The sequence below is a fragment of the Nansenia antarctica genome (assembly GCF_963989245.1).
Source record: "Nansenia antarctica genome assembly, chromosome: 8".
NCBI lineage: Eukaryota > Metazoa > Chordata > Actinopteri > Argentiniformes > Microstomatidae > Nansenia > Nansenia antarctica.
Genome location: NC_137678.1, coordinates 30,316,711 through 30,334,210, shown reverse-complemented (window position 1 = coordinate 30,334,210; position 17,500 = coordinate 30,316,711). Strand labels below are relative to the sequence as shown.

At 42.7% G+C, this 17,500-nt stretch overlaps 4 protein-coding genes across 5 annotated transcripts in view; 3 read left to right on the top strand and 1 right to left on the bottom strand.

Moving 5' to 3' along the window:
- Positions 1–1,771, bottom strand: part of LOC308163659 (tetraspanin-11-like) — a 50,178-nt gene extending 48,407 nt beyond the window's left edge. Inside the window, exon 1 of the mRNA XM_080537837.1 lies at positions 1,649–1,771. The gene's annotated coding sequence lies outside the window, so the exon portion shown is untranslated. The remainder of the gene's footprint in view (positions 1–1,648) is intronic.
- A 4,670-nt stretch (positions 1,772–6,441) lies between these two features.
- Positions 6,442–9,269, top strand: LOC308164111 (E3 ubiquitin-protein ligase TRIM39-like; the record flags this gene model as incomplete). Its single annotated transcript, XM_080538263.1, has 2 exons — positions 6,442–8,018; positions 9,263–9,269. The coding sequence occupies 2 exons, from the start codon at positions 6,442–6,444 to the stop codon at positions 9,267–9,269; spliced, it is 1,584 nt and encodes a 527-aa protein (XP_080394389.1).
- Positions 9,270–10,706: 1,437 nt separating this feature from the next.
- Positions 10,707–14,344, top strand: LOC308164110 (E3 ubiquitin-protein ligase TRIM11-like; the record flags this gene model as incomplete). Its single annotated transcript, XM_080538262.1, has 3 exons — positions 10,707–11,079; positions 11,248–11,935; positions 14,080–14,344. 3 exons carry the CDS (start codon positions 10,707–10,709, stop codon positions 14,342–14,344), a joined length of 1,326 nt encoding a protein of 441 aa, XP_080394388.1.
- A 3,004-nt stretch (positions 14,345–17,348) lies between these two features.
- prmt8b (protein arginine methyltransferase 8b) overlaps positions 17,349–17,500 on the top strand; it is a gene marked incomplete at both ends in the record, with an annotated part of 12,409 nt that continues 12,257 nt past the window's right edge. For both annotated transcript variants that reach the window (XM_080537836.1, XM_080537835.1), the window contains one exon: positions 17,349–17,417. In XM_080537836.1, the coding sequence (XP_080393962.1) occupies positions 17,349–17,417 (69 nt within the window). The remainder of the gene's footprint in view (positions 17,418–17,500) is intronic.

Genomic DNA, 17,500 nt, shown 5'->3' with positions numbered 1-17,500 from the left:
CCCTGTGACTTAGCAATCGTAAAAAAAAAAACTGTAGCTGAAACTGAGGCATTTCAAGTGCGTTCTAAAACATGTTTACTTTGTTACTCTACTCAACATAGTGGGTCAGAATCAGTATTACTCGAGGCCATTCTAACCACACATAGCCTAGTTATCCACAAACCACAACAGTCAATGATTCATAGCAGTGGAATGACTAGGCTATAAACACATGAATCATTAATTAAGTGCACACTTGCACCACTGTAAACAAAGTGCGTAGTGATGGTGAACACTTAAACCCACAACATTGATCTGTCAATCACTTGAGGGGAAAAAAGGAATGCCAATGAAAGCCGACTGGCTGCGGCATCTGTATGCTAGTGCTAAAGCTAATAACAGTACAGAGAGCATCTGTCCTCCCATAAGACATTCTGGTCAGCTGGTAATTATAGATTAGCCACACCAGCTAATGCTTGTGGAGATGTCATTCCCCTATGCTCTATGAAACAAATTATACAGTTGCAGTTTATACGAGGCCACAGTTGAAAGTGTGATAGAACTTCAGTCTTCAGTGATTCAAATAGTTTAATTATTATTATTATTATTATTATTAACAGATAATGTTGACTGTTTATTGCAAAAAGGTAGTGCAATGAAGGTAGTGGCTATGAAGATCCAAGGTTGTGTGTTATGGGGAGTTTTAACAGAGGCACCGGGGTTGAATACATGCATTATGGTGTTTTCCACAAGTGGGTGTGCACCAGACCAGACCACTGAACAGTGCCAAGTTAAGAGCAAAGTCATGAGATGTGGCTGTGTCACCCATTTGATGACAGGCATTGAAGCTGAAAGTTGTTTTCCCTCTGACATTGACCTCAGACGGTCTGTCACTAGACTAAATCAAAGCAAGATGAGACGATCCTTGACAGGAGCATTCTAGATTAGGCTTTTTATCATCCAGATGTTTCATGAGTGGGCTAAGCAAATAACACACAATAAATACATATTATATAAATATTAAAATTCAGTCGTTATAACTCCTTAATAACACCAAATAGAGAGCTTCAGTCGTCAAACGCATCAGTACATGCCCTATATTGATCTAGAGAATATTCACAGCAGATGTTTGGCTTGATTAATAACATATATTATGAGAAGCAAAACAGAGGCGATATATTATGACACCAGCGAGATTTCCGAAATCGATTTCTAACCGCAAAAACAAATCGCTGTTTAGATTGGGTCTGTCTGATGTTCCCAGATGTTTAGATACACATCAGTGTTTTGAGTCTGAATGAGTCATCTCGTAAACAAGCCCACTGACACTGACACTATTCATTCATGGGCTATTGACGAGATTATTCTCCGTAAATTCAGCTGTGGTTCGCAGACTCCCTCTCTCACATCCGGACATCGATCTGATCTGATCTGAAATAGAACACTGTTGTCTATTCTGTCGACTATATTTTACTCATTTTATTTACACATAAAATGAGTAATCACTCCAAAGGGTAGACTGTCCCGCTACCATCGGAGGCCGTATGGTGTTCCGATCATACAATCTAATTGCACCTGCGTTAATAAAGCAAAAGAAAGTTGACGCTCTGCTTTGCATCTCAGTTCTGGAACAAAGCCGAACCATGAAAAATGAAAATAACCTACTCACCAAAGCCCCCGGCTTTCTTTTGTGAATTAACTGGAACAATAGTAGTCCTGTGTTACTGTTGTTGCTGCAGCTCGTATGACTTAATCAATGTTCTCAAACGAGCTGTTGCTTCCCCTATCGCCCTGTCCGGGAGGAATGAGGGTCACTGTGGGGTGAAAAGGAAATGAAACCACTATCCGCTCATTGATTGGATGGACGCACATAGGCTGTAATAGAAACAGTGATGTTTAGGACTGTTAATACAGTGTTATTGGACTGACAATGTCACAATTGTGACAATATGGAAGCAATAAAGTTAGTCGTGAGTAGCCTGCTCTTTTTTAGATTGACTAGGTCATATTTGAAAGAATTTAGTATGTCTTATTGTTAAAGATATTTGTTTAAAAACAGCCTCCAAAAGAAAAACGATGGAGTAATTGTGTAAATTATGAAGAAATAGGATATAAGTTATAGAAATGTCATTTATGTACTTGTGAGTCAGAATCTAGGAGTATATTTCCTTGTCAATTATTGTTACTGGCTTTTGAATCATCAGCCCTGGCAAATGGGCTCAGATGGTGTTATAGGCTTACGAAAAAGGCCCCCTCAAAACATTTAATTTGACATCTTATACATATCTGATTATTTTAGAAGCTTTATTTTAGGCACAGACACCACTTCACATTACTCATCCTGATCAAGTGTGGGTGATTTTATCAGCAACTCCCTCTCTTCAATATGAAAAACACCGTGGCTACTGATTAAGTGGCAGACCTCCCGACCCCCGGAGTCAAAGGCTAATTTGATATTTTTACAGAGGGTGGGGACAGCATTGATTCAACAGCAATGGTTTGACGGTATTTATGTGGAGTCAATTATGAGGAAATGCTGTGGGAGAGGGTGGGCCAGACAATGAATACAGAGCGGAAAGGGTGACAGAGGTCTATTAAATATCCCCAGGAACAAATTAAAAGTACTAGCTCTCAGCGTGGCTAGGTCTATAGTCTGACAATGTGAGTACTAATAGAAATATGCTAGGAGAATGTGTTAGATTGGAAATCAGGTTCCCTGTTGTTCTCATGAAAGGAGTAGTTAATGTGAGAGAGACCTCCCCGCTCGATACCTGTGGCTCTCTATGACCCAATTGTCATAGAGAGAGATTTCAATTTATATTTTTGCATTTCCTGATACAGTATTCATTGTTTACATAACAATATCTTATCAAACCTGGGTCTCATTCTAATCAGGTCTAAGTGTGCAGCCTAACTGGTTTGTCGAGCATTTCAAATTTAACATTCTTATTTCATGAGAACAATATCTATCTTTCTTTTTTCTTTTTGGTGTTCTCTGAAGCCCTTTATCTGCAATTTATTGAATTTGGGAGTCAATTGACTCATGTCCTCTCAGACAGTGTGTGTGTGTGTGTGTGTGTGTGTGTGTGTGTGTGTGTGTGTGTGTGTGTGTGTGTGTGTGTGTGTGTGTGTGTGTGCAGTGTGTGTCACAATCGAAGCATGCCTAGGCCCTAGTTAATAACTCACAGATCGTGAGCTTAGAATTATAAGGTTCTGAGCGTCAAAGTTTTTACATTCCATTATGTTTTGTGAGATGGAACCTTTGTATTTTATGAATTACTAACTCAAAAATGTCAACATTTAAAAAAAATAACACCACACAGGCATTAATAAACACCTAATGGATCAGATTATGTAAAAAAACAAAATTTTGACAAAAATGGAGATAGAACCTTATAATACTAACGTCACGAGTTGTTAGAATGAACGGGTGAACATATTGTGTTCAGAGTTCTGTAGCTTTCTGACAAACAGGATGGTCATTCTGTCTCTAACCACATCATCTCAGTAACCCAATAAGCCCATAACCTCCATTAGGGTTAGATGGGCTTCTACTGGGGAAGGGTCTGTGTGGTAGTCACCTGCTACACTGACAACCAGTCTACCTCCCCAAACAACATTACCGGTACTACAGGGTGCAGTATCCATCATGCCAGTTTCTCACTTAGGGTAATAGGAAGAAATTTACCCTGAACATAATGATTTTGTGAGTAACAGTTGTTATCATTAGCTACAAATCCTGGAGCCAGCACATGTGTGTGTGTGTGTGTGTGTGTGTGTGTGTGTGTGTGTGTGTGTGATTCTCTGTTGTCTGTTAGACAGACCAAGGAGAAACCAAACATACTGTGTGTGTGTGTGTGTGTGTGTGTGTGTGTGTGTGTGTGTGTGTGTGTGTGTGTGTGTGTGCGCGAGTATGTGTGAGTGTGTGTGTGTGTGTGTGTGTGTGTGCGCGTTTGTGTGTGTGTGTGTGTGTGTGCTTCTGTGTGTGTGTGTGTGTGAGTATGTGTGTGTGTGTGTGTGTGTGAGTATGTGTGAGTATGTGTGTGTTATGTCCTCCCTCAGATGTAACACTAGGGAGGAGGGAGGACTGCAACATAGCCTGTGTACAAGCACTGGTGAAGCAACTGACTGTGTGTGTGGTGCTCAAATACTGCCAGACCGACAACAAGGTGTACCTTTTAAAGAAAATGATTTATTGCCAACTAATAATAATAATAAGGTGAAAACATGGACATACAAATAAACATGAAACAGGGGGGGAAGGATAATACAAAAACTAAACCGGGGAAAATAAACAGAGGGTAGGAAGGGAGGGAGAAGGCTGCGAACGGTGTCACAATAAAACCACAGCCCTATGCTTCCCTACACCTCTAAGCTAGCCTATCTACCTATGTACAGAACTGCTAACTAATCTACCCGGAACCTAAATCTAACTGCTACAAAGGATGAGTGGCATCCGCTCGTTCTTACCTAGTGTTTTTAGACAACCAGTTACCTACGTGATGTGGTGTAAACCCCAGGGTATCTTACCTAGCCCTCTCCCATGATAAGGCAACCGGGGACCATAGGTAACCCAAACAAACACTAGACAGACAAATGTAGCAACCAACTAATATACTAACAAAACAGAATGAAACAGAATTTCCCAGAATAGAATGAAACAAACATAACCTCTAACCTCTAACCTCTAACCTCTAACCTCTAACCTCTAACCTACACAAGTAACAAACAGCCACATATATAGGGAACAGGTAGACAGGTGATTGGTTGACAGGACAGGAACACAGGTGGACTTAGTTTAGTTTAGTTTATTAGTTTATTATATCGAGGACAATCCTAATACATGAACCATATAAAATATAGTAAAAAAGGCAGCGTTAGCCTAGTCGGCTAATTTTCAGCTGAAGTCCCCGGCCAGTTGCAACATGGCATCCTGAAAAGTAACGTCATTAGTTAAAATAAAACATTTAAAAATTCTAAGAACACGTGGCTGAGACAAGGTACCCCAACATCACACTTGACAAAAAACACACGTAAGCAAGCTGAGGTGATTGAAGGGGCTACAACAAACACCACATACACACTTATGGGGGCAGCGACATTTCAAGCACATAGAAGCCACAGGACAATTACAGGCCACACAACATTAAGCACTTACAAACAGTTAAACAGTTAAACATTAAACAAAACAAAACATACAAAAAAAAGGCATTATGGGGAGGCAGCACAGAGAGGGATTAATGAGGACAAGTATAGTTCTGTGTCAGCCAGGCTTTCATGTGTGTTGTGAAGGTGGAGTAAGTATGTATGTCTTTGAGTTGGTTGGGTAGTGAGTTCCAGTTTTCTATTGCTATCACTGAGAAGGATTGCTTACTGAAGGTGCTTTTCCTGAATGGAACTATAAGGTCGCCACGAGAGGTGCTTCTGGTGGGCCGTAAGCTGTGGTCACGCTGGTTTATGAAAGAGTTAAGCGGGGGAGGAGCTTTGTTATGCAGAATTTTATGGATGAGACAGATGTTTTTGTATTTGATGGTGGATGATTAACAGGGAGACAATCAAGGGATCACGAACACCTGGAAGAGAGAGAGAGAGAGACACACAGACACAAACACAAAGCAAAAACAGACAGGGACGTAACAGTGTGCTTGTATGTATGTATGTGTGTGTATGTGCTTCTGTGTGTGTGTGTGGATAACAGATTCTCTTTTATCCATTTTAAATCCTTGCCGTAAATCCAGTCGATAAAAATGATACAGGGTTCAAAGGGTTACGTCTGCCCCAGGCACAGCAGAAGCATTGCAACGTCACTTTGCTAAAGTGAAACTGAAGTGGTAGGATATGTCCTGTATGAGATATTGTGTACGAGAAGCTAAACTCTCTCCAGCACATTGATAATCTCACCACAACAAAACACAGAGTCTTTGACTGTGGGCTTCTTTGTCCCATAATAGAGACAGCACCCCTACTCTTTCACAGACACACACAGGTGAGTTTTTTCAGCTACAGTAGTATGTCAGTATGTCATTTTCCTACTAGTGTTTCCTACACATGTTGTGGCTCATTTCATCTCAGCTGAAAAAAGCTGATACCATTTTGAAGTGAAGTATTTTCAGGAAATTGTATTATAATTTAATTACTGGTCTCTGCCCAGATCTGGCCACCTCCAGCAGCAGAGACTGTCAATGTTTAATAGTATTATCAACATTACAGTACATATGTCATGTTCTACTGGTTGTTACAGAGTGAAAACATCTGTGCCAAAATGTATATAATCAAATGAAACTATGTTATTATCGCAAAATCTGAAACAAAAGTCATTTCATTTCACTGCATGTTTTACTTTGTATTTCTGTGCATGTGACAAATAAGGTACCCTTGAACCCCTTGAACCCCCCCCCCCCCCTTGAAACTAGGTACTTTAGGGAAGTAACTTATATTTCTACTTTTGGTCTCTGTTCAGGCATGGCCACCTGCAGCAGTCTCCTGTCTGAAGCGCAGTTCCTGTGTCCTATCTGTCTGGATGTGTTCACTGAGCCTGTTGCAATTCCATGTGGACACAACTTCTGCATGGCCTGTATCAGAAGTTACTGGGACAGCAATGACCTGTGCCAGTGTCCAATGTGTCAAAAAACATTTGATAGGAGACCAGATCTCTTCGTCAATACGTTCATTTCTGAGATAGCTGCTCAGTTCAGGAAGTCGGTTCAAGTGAACGCTATCAGCAGCCAACAGCCAACTGACCAACACCCTGCTAGACCTGGAGAAGTGGCCTGTGACGTTTGCGCTGGGCCCAAACTAAAGGCACTAAAATCCTGCCTGGTGTGTCTGGCCTCTTACTGCGAGACTCACCTGGAGCCTCACCAGAGAGTCGCTGCCTTAAAGAGACACAAACTGATCGACCCTGTGGAGAACCTGGAAGACAGGATGTGTAAGAAGCACGAGAGACTTCTCGAGCTGTTCTGTAGGAGTGACCAGACCTTTGTTTGTGTCTTGTGTATACCGACAGGCCACAAGACTCATGACATCGTCCCTCTACAGGAGGAATATGGAGAGAAGATGGCGAAGCTGGGTACAATAATAGTAGAAGTGCAGCAGACGCTGCAAATACGAGTTCAGAATGTTAAAGAGATCAACCAATCAGTAGAGGTCAGCAAGAGAGACGCAAAGAGAGAGATAGCAGACAGCGTGCAGGTTTTCACTGCTCTGGTGCGCTCCATCGAGAGAAGCCAGGCTGAGCTCGTTGAGGTGATCGAGGAGAAGCAGAAAGCAGCAGAGAGGCGGGCTGAAGGGTTGATTAAAGAGCTGGAGCAGGAAATTACGGTGCTAAAGCGGAGGATCTCTGAGCTGGAGCAGCTGTCTCACACTGAGAACCACTTCCACCTCCTCCAGAGCTTCCCAACCCTGTGCAGCACCCCTCCACACACCAAGGACTGGTCTGAGAACAGCGTAGAAAATGATCGGTGGTTGGGGACGACGAGGAGAGCTGTGTCTCAGCTGGAGAAGACATTAAGTCAAGAGATGGAAAGGAACGTGAAGTTCTGTGACGCCGAGTTGAAGAGGATGCAACACTTGGCAGTGAACGTGACTCTGGACCCTGACACAGCGAACCCATATCTTATTCTGTCTGAGGACGGGTCACAAGTGACAATGGGAGAAACCCCACAGAATATTCCTGACAATCCAGAGAGGTTTGATTGTGTTGGGGGTGTCTTGGCAAAGGAGGGGTTCGCTACAGGGAGATTTTACTATGAGGTGCAGGTTGAGGGGAATACGAACTGGGCTGTCGGAGTGGCCCGGGAGTCTATCAACAGAAAGGGGGAGATTACTCTCTCACCTGGGGGTGGCTACTGGACCTTGTGGCTGGAGAATGAAGATGAGTACGAGGCCCTCGACGAACCATCTGTCCCCCTCTACCTGAAGGAGAGGCCCCAGACGGTGGGGGTCTTCGTGGATTACGAGGAGGGTCAGGTGTCCTTTTATGATGTGGAGGCTAGGTCTCATATCTACTCTTTCACTGGTTGCATCTTCACTGAGAAAATGTACCCATACTTCTGTCTTCAACCAAATGATGGTGGTAACTCCTCTGATCATCTCTCCTGTCAATCCCGGAGACTAAGTTCTGACCTTAAATGTATTGGCTTGTAAAATGTAGAACTTTAAATTTGTTGTCACTCTAGTCTACAACAATGAAAAACATTGTGTGATGCTTTTCCCATGATAAACATTTTAGTTTGTCTTATAAAGAGGCCTTTCGGTAGTCACATGGTTTCACTACGCTGACACCTCTGTAATTTCTACTTTACTTTTACCGAATACTATGCTTTCATTCTGATCTCTCGTGTTCTGATTGTGTTTTTAAGATTTCACAACAGGCATTAAATGATGAATTGCATCATGGGATTTTTCATTTTGTCTTTTAATGCAGCTAACGTTTAACTTTTATTTTGTTCAAATTGAAACAAAAGAATCTATGTGGGCAGTTTCTCACTATGTCTTACCCATGATAGCACAAAGACATTTCCTCAGCCTTTGTTAAACTTGTTGACCTTCTTTGAGGTAAAATGTATTGGTTGCAACAATGCAATATGATTAAAATATGATGGGGGTGTAGGCTACTGTATGACTGATCTGTTTATTTAGAGGTTGAGCTGGCTCACCACTGCACCTGTGAAACATTCATTTCCAAATAAAGTCACCTGTTATCGGGCACCTATAGGTATGTCGGTGTGCTTGTGTGGCGGGTGGCGCCAATAGGAAAAGGGGAGGTGCCCAAATGAACGCACATAGGGCTCACCTTAGGGGGAACGCCAGAGCGCAGCTGGGTGATCAGGTCGGAGGTGAGGCAGTTGCACACCTTACTCCATGCTGACAGGCAGGGAAAGTCACTGGGCAGAGATCAAGAGGTCACCTGCTTCCCTGCTGGGTTGAAGGCGGCTGGTAGTCGCTGGTAGGTCGTTGCCATCGACGTACCAGAGCATCAGTGCGGCCAGCTGCTCTTGCCGTGAGACTTTTTGTTTGGTTACGTTTATGATCTTATCTAGTCCGCCTTGACAAGTATGCCGGTAGCGGGCAAAGACAGAATGGGCTTTGCCCTTAGGGCGGACTAGTTTTCAGTTTCTTTCTTTTTTGTTTGTTTGTTTATTTGTTATTTAAATCCGCTTTTCCCCCACCATTGCCACTTCACCGGGTTAATCCCAGTTCGACCATCAGGGCAGGTTTGAGTGTGCTATATTTATAAATGATTGCAGTGAATCCTATCACGTGTGTAAACTTGTTCACCCAGAGTGTGAAAGTATTTTCCCTACGGGTGTGTGCAGTGAACAACCCTTTTCTACAGTGTGTAGCCTATGGTGTGCAGTGAATATAACCAGGGGTGCACATAACTTTTTGGGGCCAGTGCTCAGAGGAGCACCTAGGGATGCTGCTTGGTGCTCCCCGAGCTCGCGAGTCACGACCCGTCCCACAGGATGGATAAAAAAGGGATACATGGTTATTATTAGCAAAACGACATTTATTCATAAATAAAGATGAACGACCAAATTATTGTGTGCAAAACAAAAGAAACAAATGCAAAATCAAATGACTGCTCTTTAAGAATGAAAGTCTGTCCGACTCCTTTAAACACAATGAAATCAACTGACATCTCTTTAAGCACTAACTGAATGTCTGTTCTTTAAACACACTGAAATAAACTGACATCTCTTTAAGCACTAACTGAATGTCTGTTCTTTAAACACGCTGATATAAACGGACATCTCTTTAAGCACTGCTCTGTTCTGTAAACACTGAAATCAACTTTTCCCCCCCCCAAAAAAAAAAAAAAAAAAAAAGCTGTTGGTGCGCAAGAGCGCCTTCATGCGGCTGATCTGCCGCGCAGCATGCATTTTGGCGACGCATGCGCACTGGCGCACCAGTTATGTGCACCCCTGAATATAACCCCTGCCCTGGTAATGATAACTGAGCTTCTTTGGAGAGAGGTCAATGTGAGCCTGGATTGTGAAGCTGAACTAATGTAATACAACTATTTGCTATTTACTATTTTTTATTTTCTACATTCTTAATTGTCATTCTTATGCTAGGGACCTATATGGTGGGTGTAACACTTGTATGCCTGTCTGTCCAAACTTGTATGAATGATATTCACACTGTTCAGCAGATAGATAGATATATATAACACCTCTTTAAGTCGCTTTGAATAAAGGCGTCTGCTAAATGTCAAAAATGTTCATGTTTACACAATTCATCAGATTCCATCATTTAAAATCCTTGCCGTAATCCAGTTAATCAAGATGAGAGATAGTTCAGGGTTAAAACTCTAGCTCTAGCTGTTTGGGGAGGAGGAGCATGTCACGTCACTTTGCTAAAGTGAAACTAATGTGGGGAAACAAGACACGGTATTGTGGAGCAAACTTAGAAAATCTTTCAAAACAACAACACCCTGTGGCCGCTGACTGTGGGGTTCTTTCGACAACATCGACACAAGTAATAGAGACGTCTCGCTCTCTCACAGACACACAGCAGGTAAGAAGATTCACATGGACAAGTGAGGATACACCCTGTAAACGTTAATGATTAAAGTATGATTGACTTTGGTTAGACATTTTCTACTGGTTGTTATGTGTTCTGTAATTGATTTATCTAATAAATCCATTTTCATAACACAAAGGCTGAAACTAGGTACTTTTAGTAACTTATATTTATACTTTTGGTCTCTGTTCACTTCAGACATGGCCACCTGCAGCAGTCTCCTGTCTGAGGAGCAGTTCCTGTGTTCTATCTGTCTGGACGTGTTCACTGAGCCAGTCACAATTCCGTGTGGACACAACTTCTGTGTGTTTTGTATCAGAAAGTACTGGGATCGCAATCACATGATGTGCCAGTGTCCAATGTGTAAAAAAACATTTGAGAAGAGGCCAGATCTCTTTGTCAATACATTCATTTCTGAGATGGCCGCTCAGTTCAGGAAGGCAGTTCAAGTGACCGTTACCAGCAGCCGAGACCGACGTCCTGCCAAACGTGGAGAAGTGGCCTGTGACGTCTGCACTGGGGGGTCCCAGCTCAAAGCCCTGAAGTCCTGCCTGGTGTGTCTGGCCTCTTACTGCGAGACTCACCTGGAGCCTCATCAGAGAGTCGCTGCCTTAAAGAGACACAAGCTGATCAACCCTGTGGAGAAGCTGGAAGACAGGATGTGTAAGAAGCACGAGAGACTTCCTGAGCTGTTCTGTCGGAGCGACCAAACCTGTATCTGTGTCTTATGTTTCAAAATAGATCACTTAACTCACGACACCGTCTCCATAGAGGAGGAATACGGAGAGAAGATGACGAAACTGGGAAGGATGATGGCAGAAGTGAAGCAGAGGATGCAGACACGAGTTCTGAAGGTTAATCACATCAAACTCTTGGTAGAGGTTGGCAAGAGAGACGCGGAGAGAGAGATAGCAGACAGCATGCAGGTCTTCACTGCTCTGGTGCTCTCTATTGAGAGGAGCCAGGCTGAGCTCATTGAGGTGATTCGGGAGAGGCAGAAAGCAGCGGAGAGGCGGGCTGAAGGGTTCATTAAAGAGCTGGTGCTGGAAATGACTGTGATAAGGCAGAAAATCTCTGAGCTGGAAGAGCTGTCTCGCACCGAAGACCATATCCACCTCCTCCAGGGCTTCCCGACCCTTTATAACCTTCCGCTCATCAAAGACTGGTCTAAGATCAGTGTTCAAAGCGATCTGAACGTGAGGCCTTTGAGGAGAGCTGTGGCTCAGCTGAAGGAGACACTGAATACAGAGATGGAGAAGCTGCCTGAAGTCAAACTGAAGAGAAGTCAGCAGGATGCAGAGGATGTTACTCTGGACCCTGATACAGCACATACATGCAGACCCCGCACCAGAACCAACAGCTTGGGTGGGCAGGGGCCGACAGGAGTGCTAGCGGTAGCAACGCCAATGGATCGACGGCGCCGACCGGGGTGTGGGGGAGGTGGGGGTGCTAGCAGTAGCAGAGGCCGATGAGCCGGGGGGTGGCGGTGGCTATGGGCGGCACTAAATCGCGGCCCCAGAATATTAACAATTCGAGAAAGATTATACTATCACATGGAAACGGATTCTGGACTATACAGTTGAGGAACGGAAATGAATATGAGGCCTTTGAAGAATCATTATGACAGCAGCAGCTGGTGAAAGCGGGAACAAGTCGGCAACCAACGACGTTGTTGAAAATCAATGACACGCTCGCTAGTCAAGCCAAAACATTTCAATGCAATGGATTCGATGAGTAATCCCCACTACTCTACACTAACTAGGTAGTAGTGGGGATTACTCACTGAATCCGTTGCATTGCAATGTTTTGGCTTGACTAGCGAGTGTGTCATTGATTTTTCAATAACGTTGAAATGTATTTACATTTTTCAGATTAACAGTCCGATCATTAAATTGGTTGCCGACTTGTTCCCGCTTTCACCAGCTGCTGTCACAATTGTCCCCCTCCCCAGAAGGTGGGGGTGTTTGTGGATTATGAGGAGGGTTAGGTATCCTTTATCTATATCTAAGTGAAAAGAAGCAAATCTCACCTCTAAATGGTACAAAGTTAAACATGACACATTTCATTTATGCTTTAAAATGTGCAGAAAGGTGTCACGTTTAACCTTCTTAACAGCATTTAGTGTTCAGGTTTGCTTTCAATCACTTGGAGATTAATTGTAACAGACATTTAAACCAGAAATAATTGCACCCCACTGTATCTACTCTTTCACTGGCTGCTTGTCACTGAGGAGATCCACCCATACTTCTGTCCTAGCATGAATGCTAATGAGAAAGACTCTGCCCCTCTGATAATCTGTCCTGTCACTCACACAGACAGGGTTTAACCTCTAGTACAGCGAATTTGTAAAATGTAGAACTTCAGATTTTGTATGTCACATTCGATAAATTATTTCTCATTGAGTAAAATTAGAAAATTCCAAGATGCTTTTCCCATGATAAGCCCATATACACATAATAGATGTTCTTAGTAGAGGCCTTCAGGATGTCATACGGTTTCATTAAGACAGTGTCATCATTTCCTTACATTAGGCAGGAGAACATGATTATGTACAGTATGTTGAAATCTCTAAATTGTTGATTGAATTGACTTATTGTCTTTAAGAATCTTGGAAACATTGTGAAATCACTGAAATAGTCACGTTGTGTGGTATGAGACGGGCTAGAGCTACACAATAATGATCGTATGTGCATGTATGGCAATTTCAACTCTGATTTAATATTTCTATGGTTTATTCATTGTTATACACAAGTTGATGGAAACAAGCATTATAATTGGCCGAGAGGCGTTCGAAGCAGTCACATAATGGACCCCAGGAAGAATAGCTACTGCATATTTGCTGTATCTAATGGTGGATCCAAATAAATAAACAAATAAACAATAATAATGATAATGCCACAGTTAAAATTGGCCTATTATGACATTCCTATGCCACAGTAGATTTGTGTATCACATTCCCTTGACAATGTTTGTAGTTTTGGGAACTATATTTCTCAGTGCTGGGCAGAAATCTATCACAAAAGAAATACTTAAAGCATTGCTTTCTTGTCACAATGTTCGGATTTGTTGTGTAACCATAGTGTAAAAGCAATAATGCCCTTGTGGCTGTGATTTATCATCAATATTGTCACTTACTTGTAGTGCTTCCTATCCTATCTGGGTGTTGGGAACCTAAGTGGAGCTGTGGCTCTACTGGAGGAGACACTACGTGAGCTTAGAATGATAAGGTTCTATCTCCGTTTCGGGTAGTTCAGAGATATTGAGCGTCAACGTTTTTACATTCCATTATGTTCTGTGAGATGGAACCTTTGTATTTTATTAATTACTAACTAAAAAATTGCATTATTTTAAAAATAACACCACACAGGCATTAATAAACACCTAATGGATCAGATTATGTAAAAAAAACTCAATTTTGACAAAAATGGAGATAGAACCTTATAATTCTAACGTCACGACTTCATAAAGAGAGTGAATTAGAGAAGTTGTGTGGTGCTGAGTTAAGGAGGATGCAGCAGCGTGTGGTGGATCCTGGACCCTGAAACAGCACATTCTTGTCTCGTTCTCTCTGAGGATGGGAAACAAGGAGACAACTGGAGACACAGACCAGGATCCTGACAATCAGAAGAGGTTCGATCCTGTTACCAATGTCACATTAATGAGATTTTACTATGAGGTGCAGGTTAAGGGAAAGACTGACTGGACTGTAGGATTGGCCAGAGAGTCAATCAACAGGAAGGAGAATACTACACTGTCAACTGGGATCGCTGAAGATATCCCTGTCCCTGTCTCCCTGAAACAGAAGCTTGAGAAGATATCCCTGTCCCTGTCTCCCTGAAACAGAAGATATCCCTGTCCCTGTCTCCCTGAAACAGAAGATATCCCTGTCCCTGTCTCCCTGAAACAGAAGATATCCCTGTCCCTGTCTCCCTGAAACAGAAGCTTGAGAAGTTGGGGGTGTTTGTGGATTATGATGAGGGTCAGATATGTTTTCATGGTGAGCAGAATAGGTCTCCTGTCCATCACACAGACTTTTTAGCCCAAAAATGACATGGATTTGAATTCAGAACAAAAAAATGTTCACTGAATAAATGACCCGAGCAATCTTCTCTTTCTCTTATCATATAAGACTCTAGATTCTCTTATCATAAAGACTCTCTTAGTCGGGCATCTGTTTGAATGGCGAGAGGGTCAGAGGGGCTGAATTTCATTCTCAATGTTTGCAACCTCCTTAAAATGCAAAAGTGAATGTTGCCCCCCAAAAGTAGTTTGGCATCACCAACTGTTGATGTATCATTCGAACCCCAGGGTGTCATTTTACCCTAATTGGTGATTTCTTATTGGCTATTGTATCATTACAATAATGTTTGTAATGTTTACACATACACAAATATACTTGATTTTACAACAATACCCAGTATGAAGAGCTGAATGGTTGAATATTATGCAATTATGGTCAATTGTAACTATAATTGTATGGGTTATTTTTCAGTTTTTTTATTTCTAATATTATCTCTCATCTATAGGCTTCTGTGGTTTCTCTTATTTGAAAACATGACAGTTCAAATGCATTTACAGTATAAGACATCTGGCTTCTTTTCTGCCTTCATGTTGGGTTGTCATTTTGAGTTGTTGGATATTTAGCTATGCAAGACGATACCTTACTACAATTTACTGTGTCCCTGCTTAATGGACAAGTAGTGTATGTGAACATAACGATTGTTAAAAATATATTTGCGCAATGTAATCAATAATAGCCCACACATCATGGCGTGTGTGTGTGTGTGTGTGTGTGTGTGTGTGTGTGTGTGTGTGAGAGAGAGTGTGAGTGTGAGTGTGAGTGTGAGTGTGAGTGTGAGTGTGAGTGTGAGTGTGAGTGTGAGTGTGAGTGTGAGTGTGCGTGTGCGTGTGCGTGTGCACGAGCAGTACCCTTGAGGGTGGTGTGTAGGCTGGTGTCCTTGAGCACAGCTGATAGGGCTCATGCTGCATACTGTATGATTACACTACCTTTGTGCAGGGATGGGCAGAGATTCATTCTTATGGTACAATATTTCAAGGAGCTTAGATACGATACTGCAGACATATTCTATATTTCTTTCATGGTTCTCTCTGTGTGTGTGTGTGTGTGTGTGTGTGTATGCACACATGCTTGTAATGTGCATCTGGGTATGTGTGTGTGTGTGTGTGTGTGTGTGTGTGTGTGTGTACATGCTTGTAATGTGCATCTGAGTATGTGTGTGTGTGTGTGTGTGTGTACATGCTTGTAATGTGCATCTGGGTATGTGTGTGTGTGTGTGTGTGTGTGTGTACATGCGTGTAGTGTGCATCTGGGTATGTGTGTGTGTGTGTGTGTGTGAGTGTGAGTGTGTGTGAGTGTGTACATGCGTGTAGTGTGCATCTGGGTGTGTGTGTGTGTGTGTGTGAGTGTGTACATGCGTGTAGTGTGCATCTGGGTATGTGTGTGTGTGTGTGTGTGTACATGCGTGTAGTGTGCATCTGGGTATGTGTGGATCAATCAGCTCTTGCCCCAGTTGAGCCATTATACAAGCAGGGGAGTGGGAGGCAGCAGGCTGTGGTATGTGGGTATGTAGTAATGCTGCCTAACAATAAGCTCACACCTCCTCAGTCTATATACAGGAGCAGGTCCGTAGGCCTCGAACGAGATTTCAGTCTGGAGGCATTTGTCATTTGTCAAAAATAACACAGTGGGATGAAATTCAGGAAGAACAATGCAGAGTTATATTGAATCTGTAGGCTATCCTGCTCTTTTTTTTGGTTTCTATATAGGAAGATCTTTAGTATGGAATAGCTATTGAAATTGTAATTCACGCGGCATTAATGGATCTTTGGGAATGGTTTTGTTTTATTTGTTTAACTAGATATGAAGGGCCTTTCTAAAAATATATATATTCTAAATAAAATATTTACTTGGGAGAGTGTGGCAATAATGTTTTGTTTATATTATACTTGCATGGGGCATTTGGAAAACGATTCGACGTTCATAGCTGTCCCATATCGGACAGACTCTTCCCTGCCTATATTTCGGCACCGTGGGGACTCCTGCGAAAGCGGATAGCAGTGGATCTTATTGGTTCGCTATTTCTCAGGAGGATCTCCGGTATCTCCATGCGCTTCTTCCAGTATGGGAACATCTAGTGGGAAGGTGAAGAGGAATCTGGCGCGTGGGAAGCAGCGATTTATAACGTCTGTTCACGATCCGACCCACGTCAAACCAGTACAGCTGGTTTACTGTACAGCTCTCCTAATCAATGTCGAGTTCAACTTTTCACACATGACAGGCAGCATCCTCATTACGCGGAGTAACGTATCTGATCGTGTCCATGCACGGATGGCCATTGATGGTATTGTGAAGATGCGAGGGTTTAAGGATTTCGGGATTCCGAGTCAAAGAGTTGTCTGAAGTACGGGAATCAGCTGTTGCGGGTGGACCGTATGACCTGCTTTGTCGTAGCGGTCGTAACAGGGGGCACAGGGATGCGATTGCGGGTGTGCCTTGCGTAATTGCCCGATAAGTGCCTATTAGAAACCTCCAGTATAACTTTTAACAGTATGGATCATTGGATGTTTTGTCGATTTGAGACAGAGGTTGTTGCCCAAATCCAACATAACTTTTCGGTGGAGGAGAAGAACACGTTCAAATGTAAAACATTGTCTAGTATTTCTGATATCAAAAGTTCCCATAGTTTATGATACAAAAATCCCTTGGATATTTCCAAGGAGTATTGTGTTGTCGCTCATCGAAAGAGGGCTGTTTAGTTTTTAGTGTTATTTTTGGGACCAGATTTCTCCCTCGGCGTGTTTAAGAGATCCCGTCGGCCCGTATGGGACTCAGGCACTCGTCGCGCTGCTTGCTCCTACGGAGAAAAATGGCGGAGACGGACCACTCGGAGGTATGTCAGAATAAAAACCGGTAACCGGAAGATTATGTAAGGTGTGACATTGCCAGTCAAGCCCTTTCATTATGACAAAATCA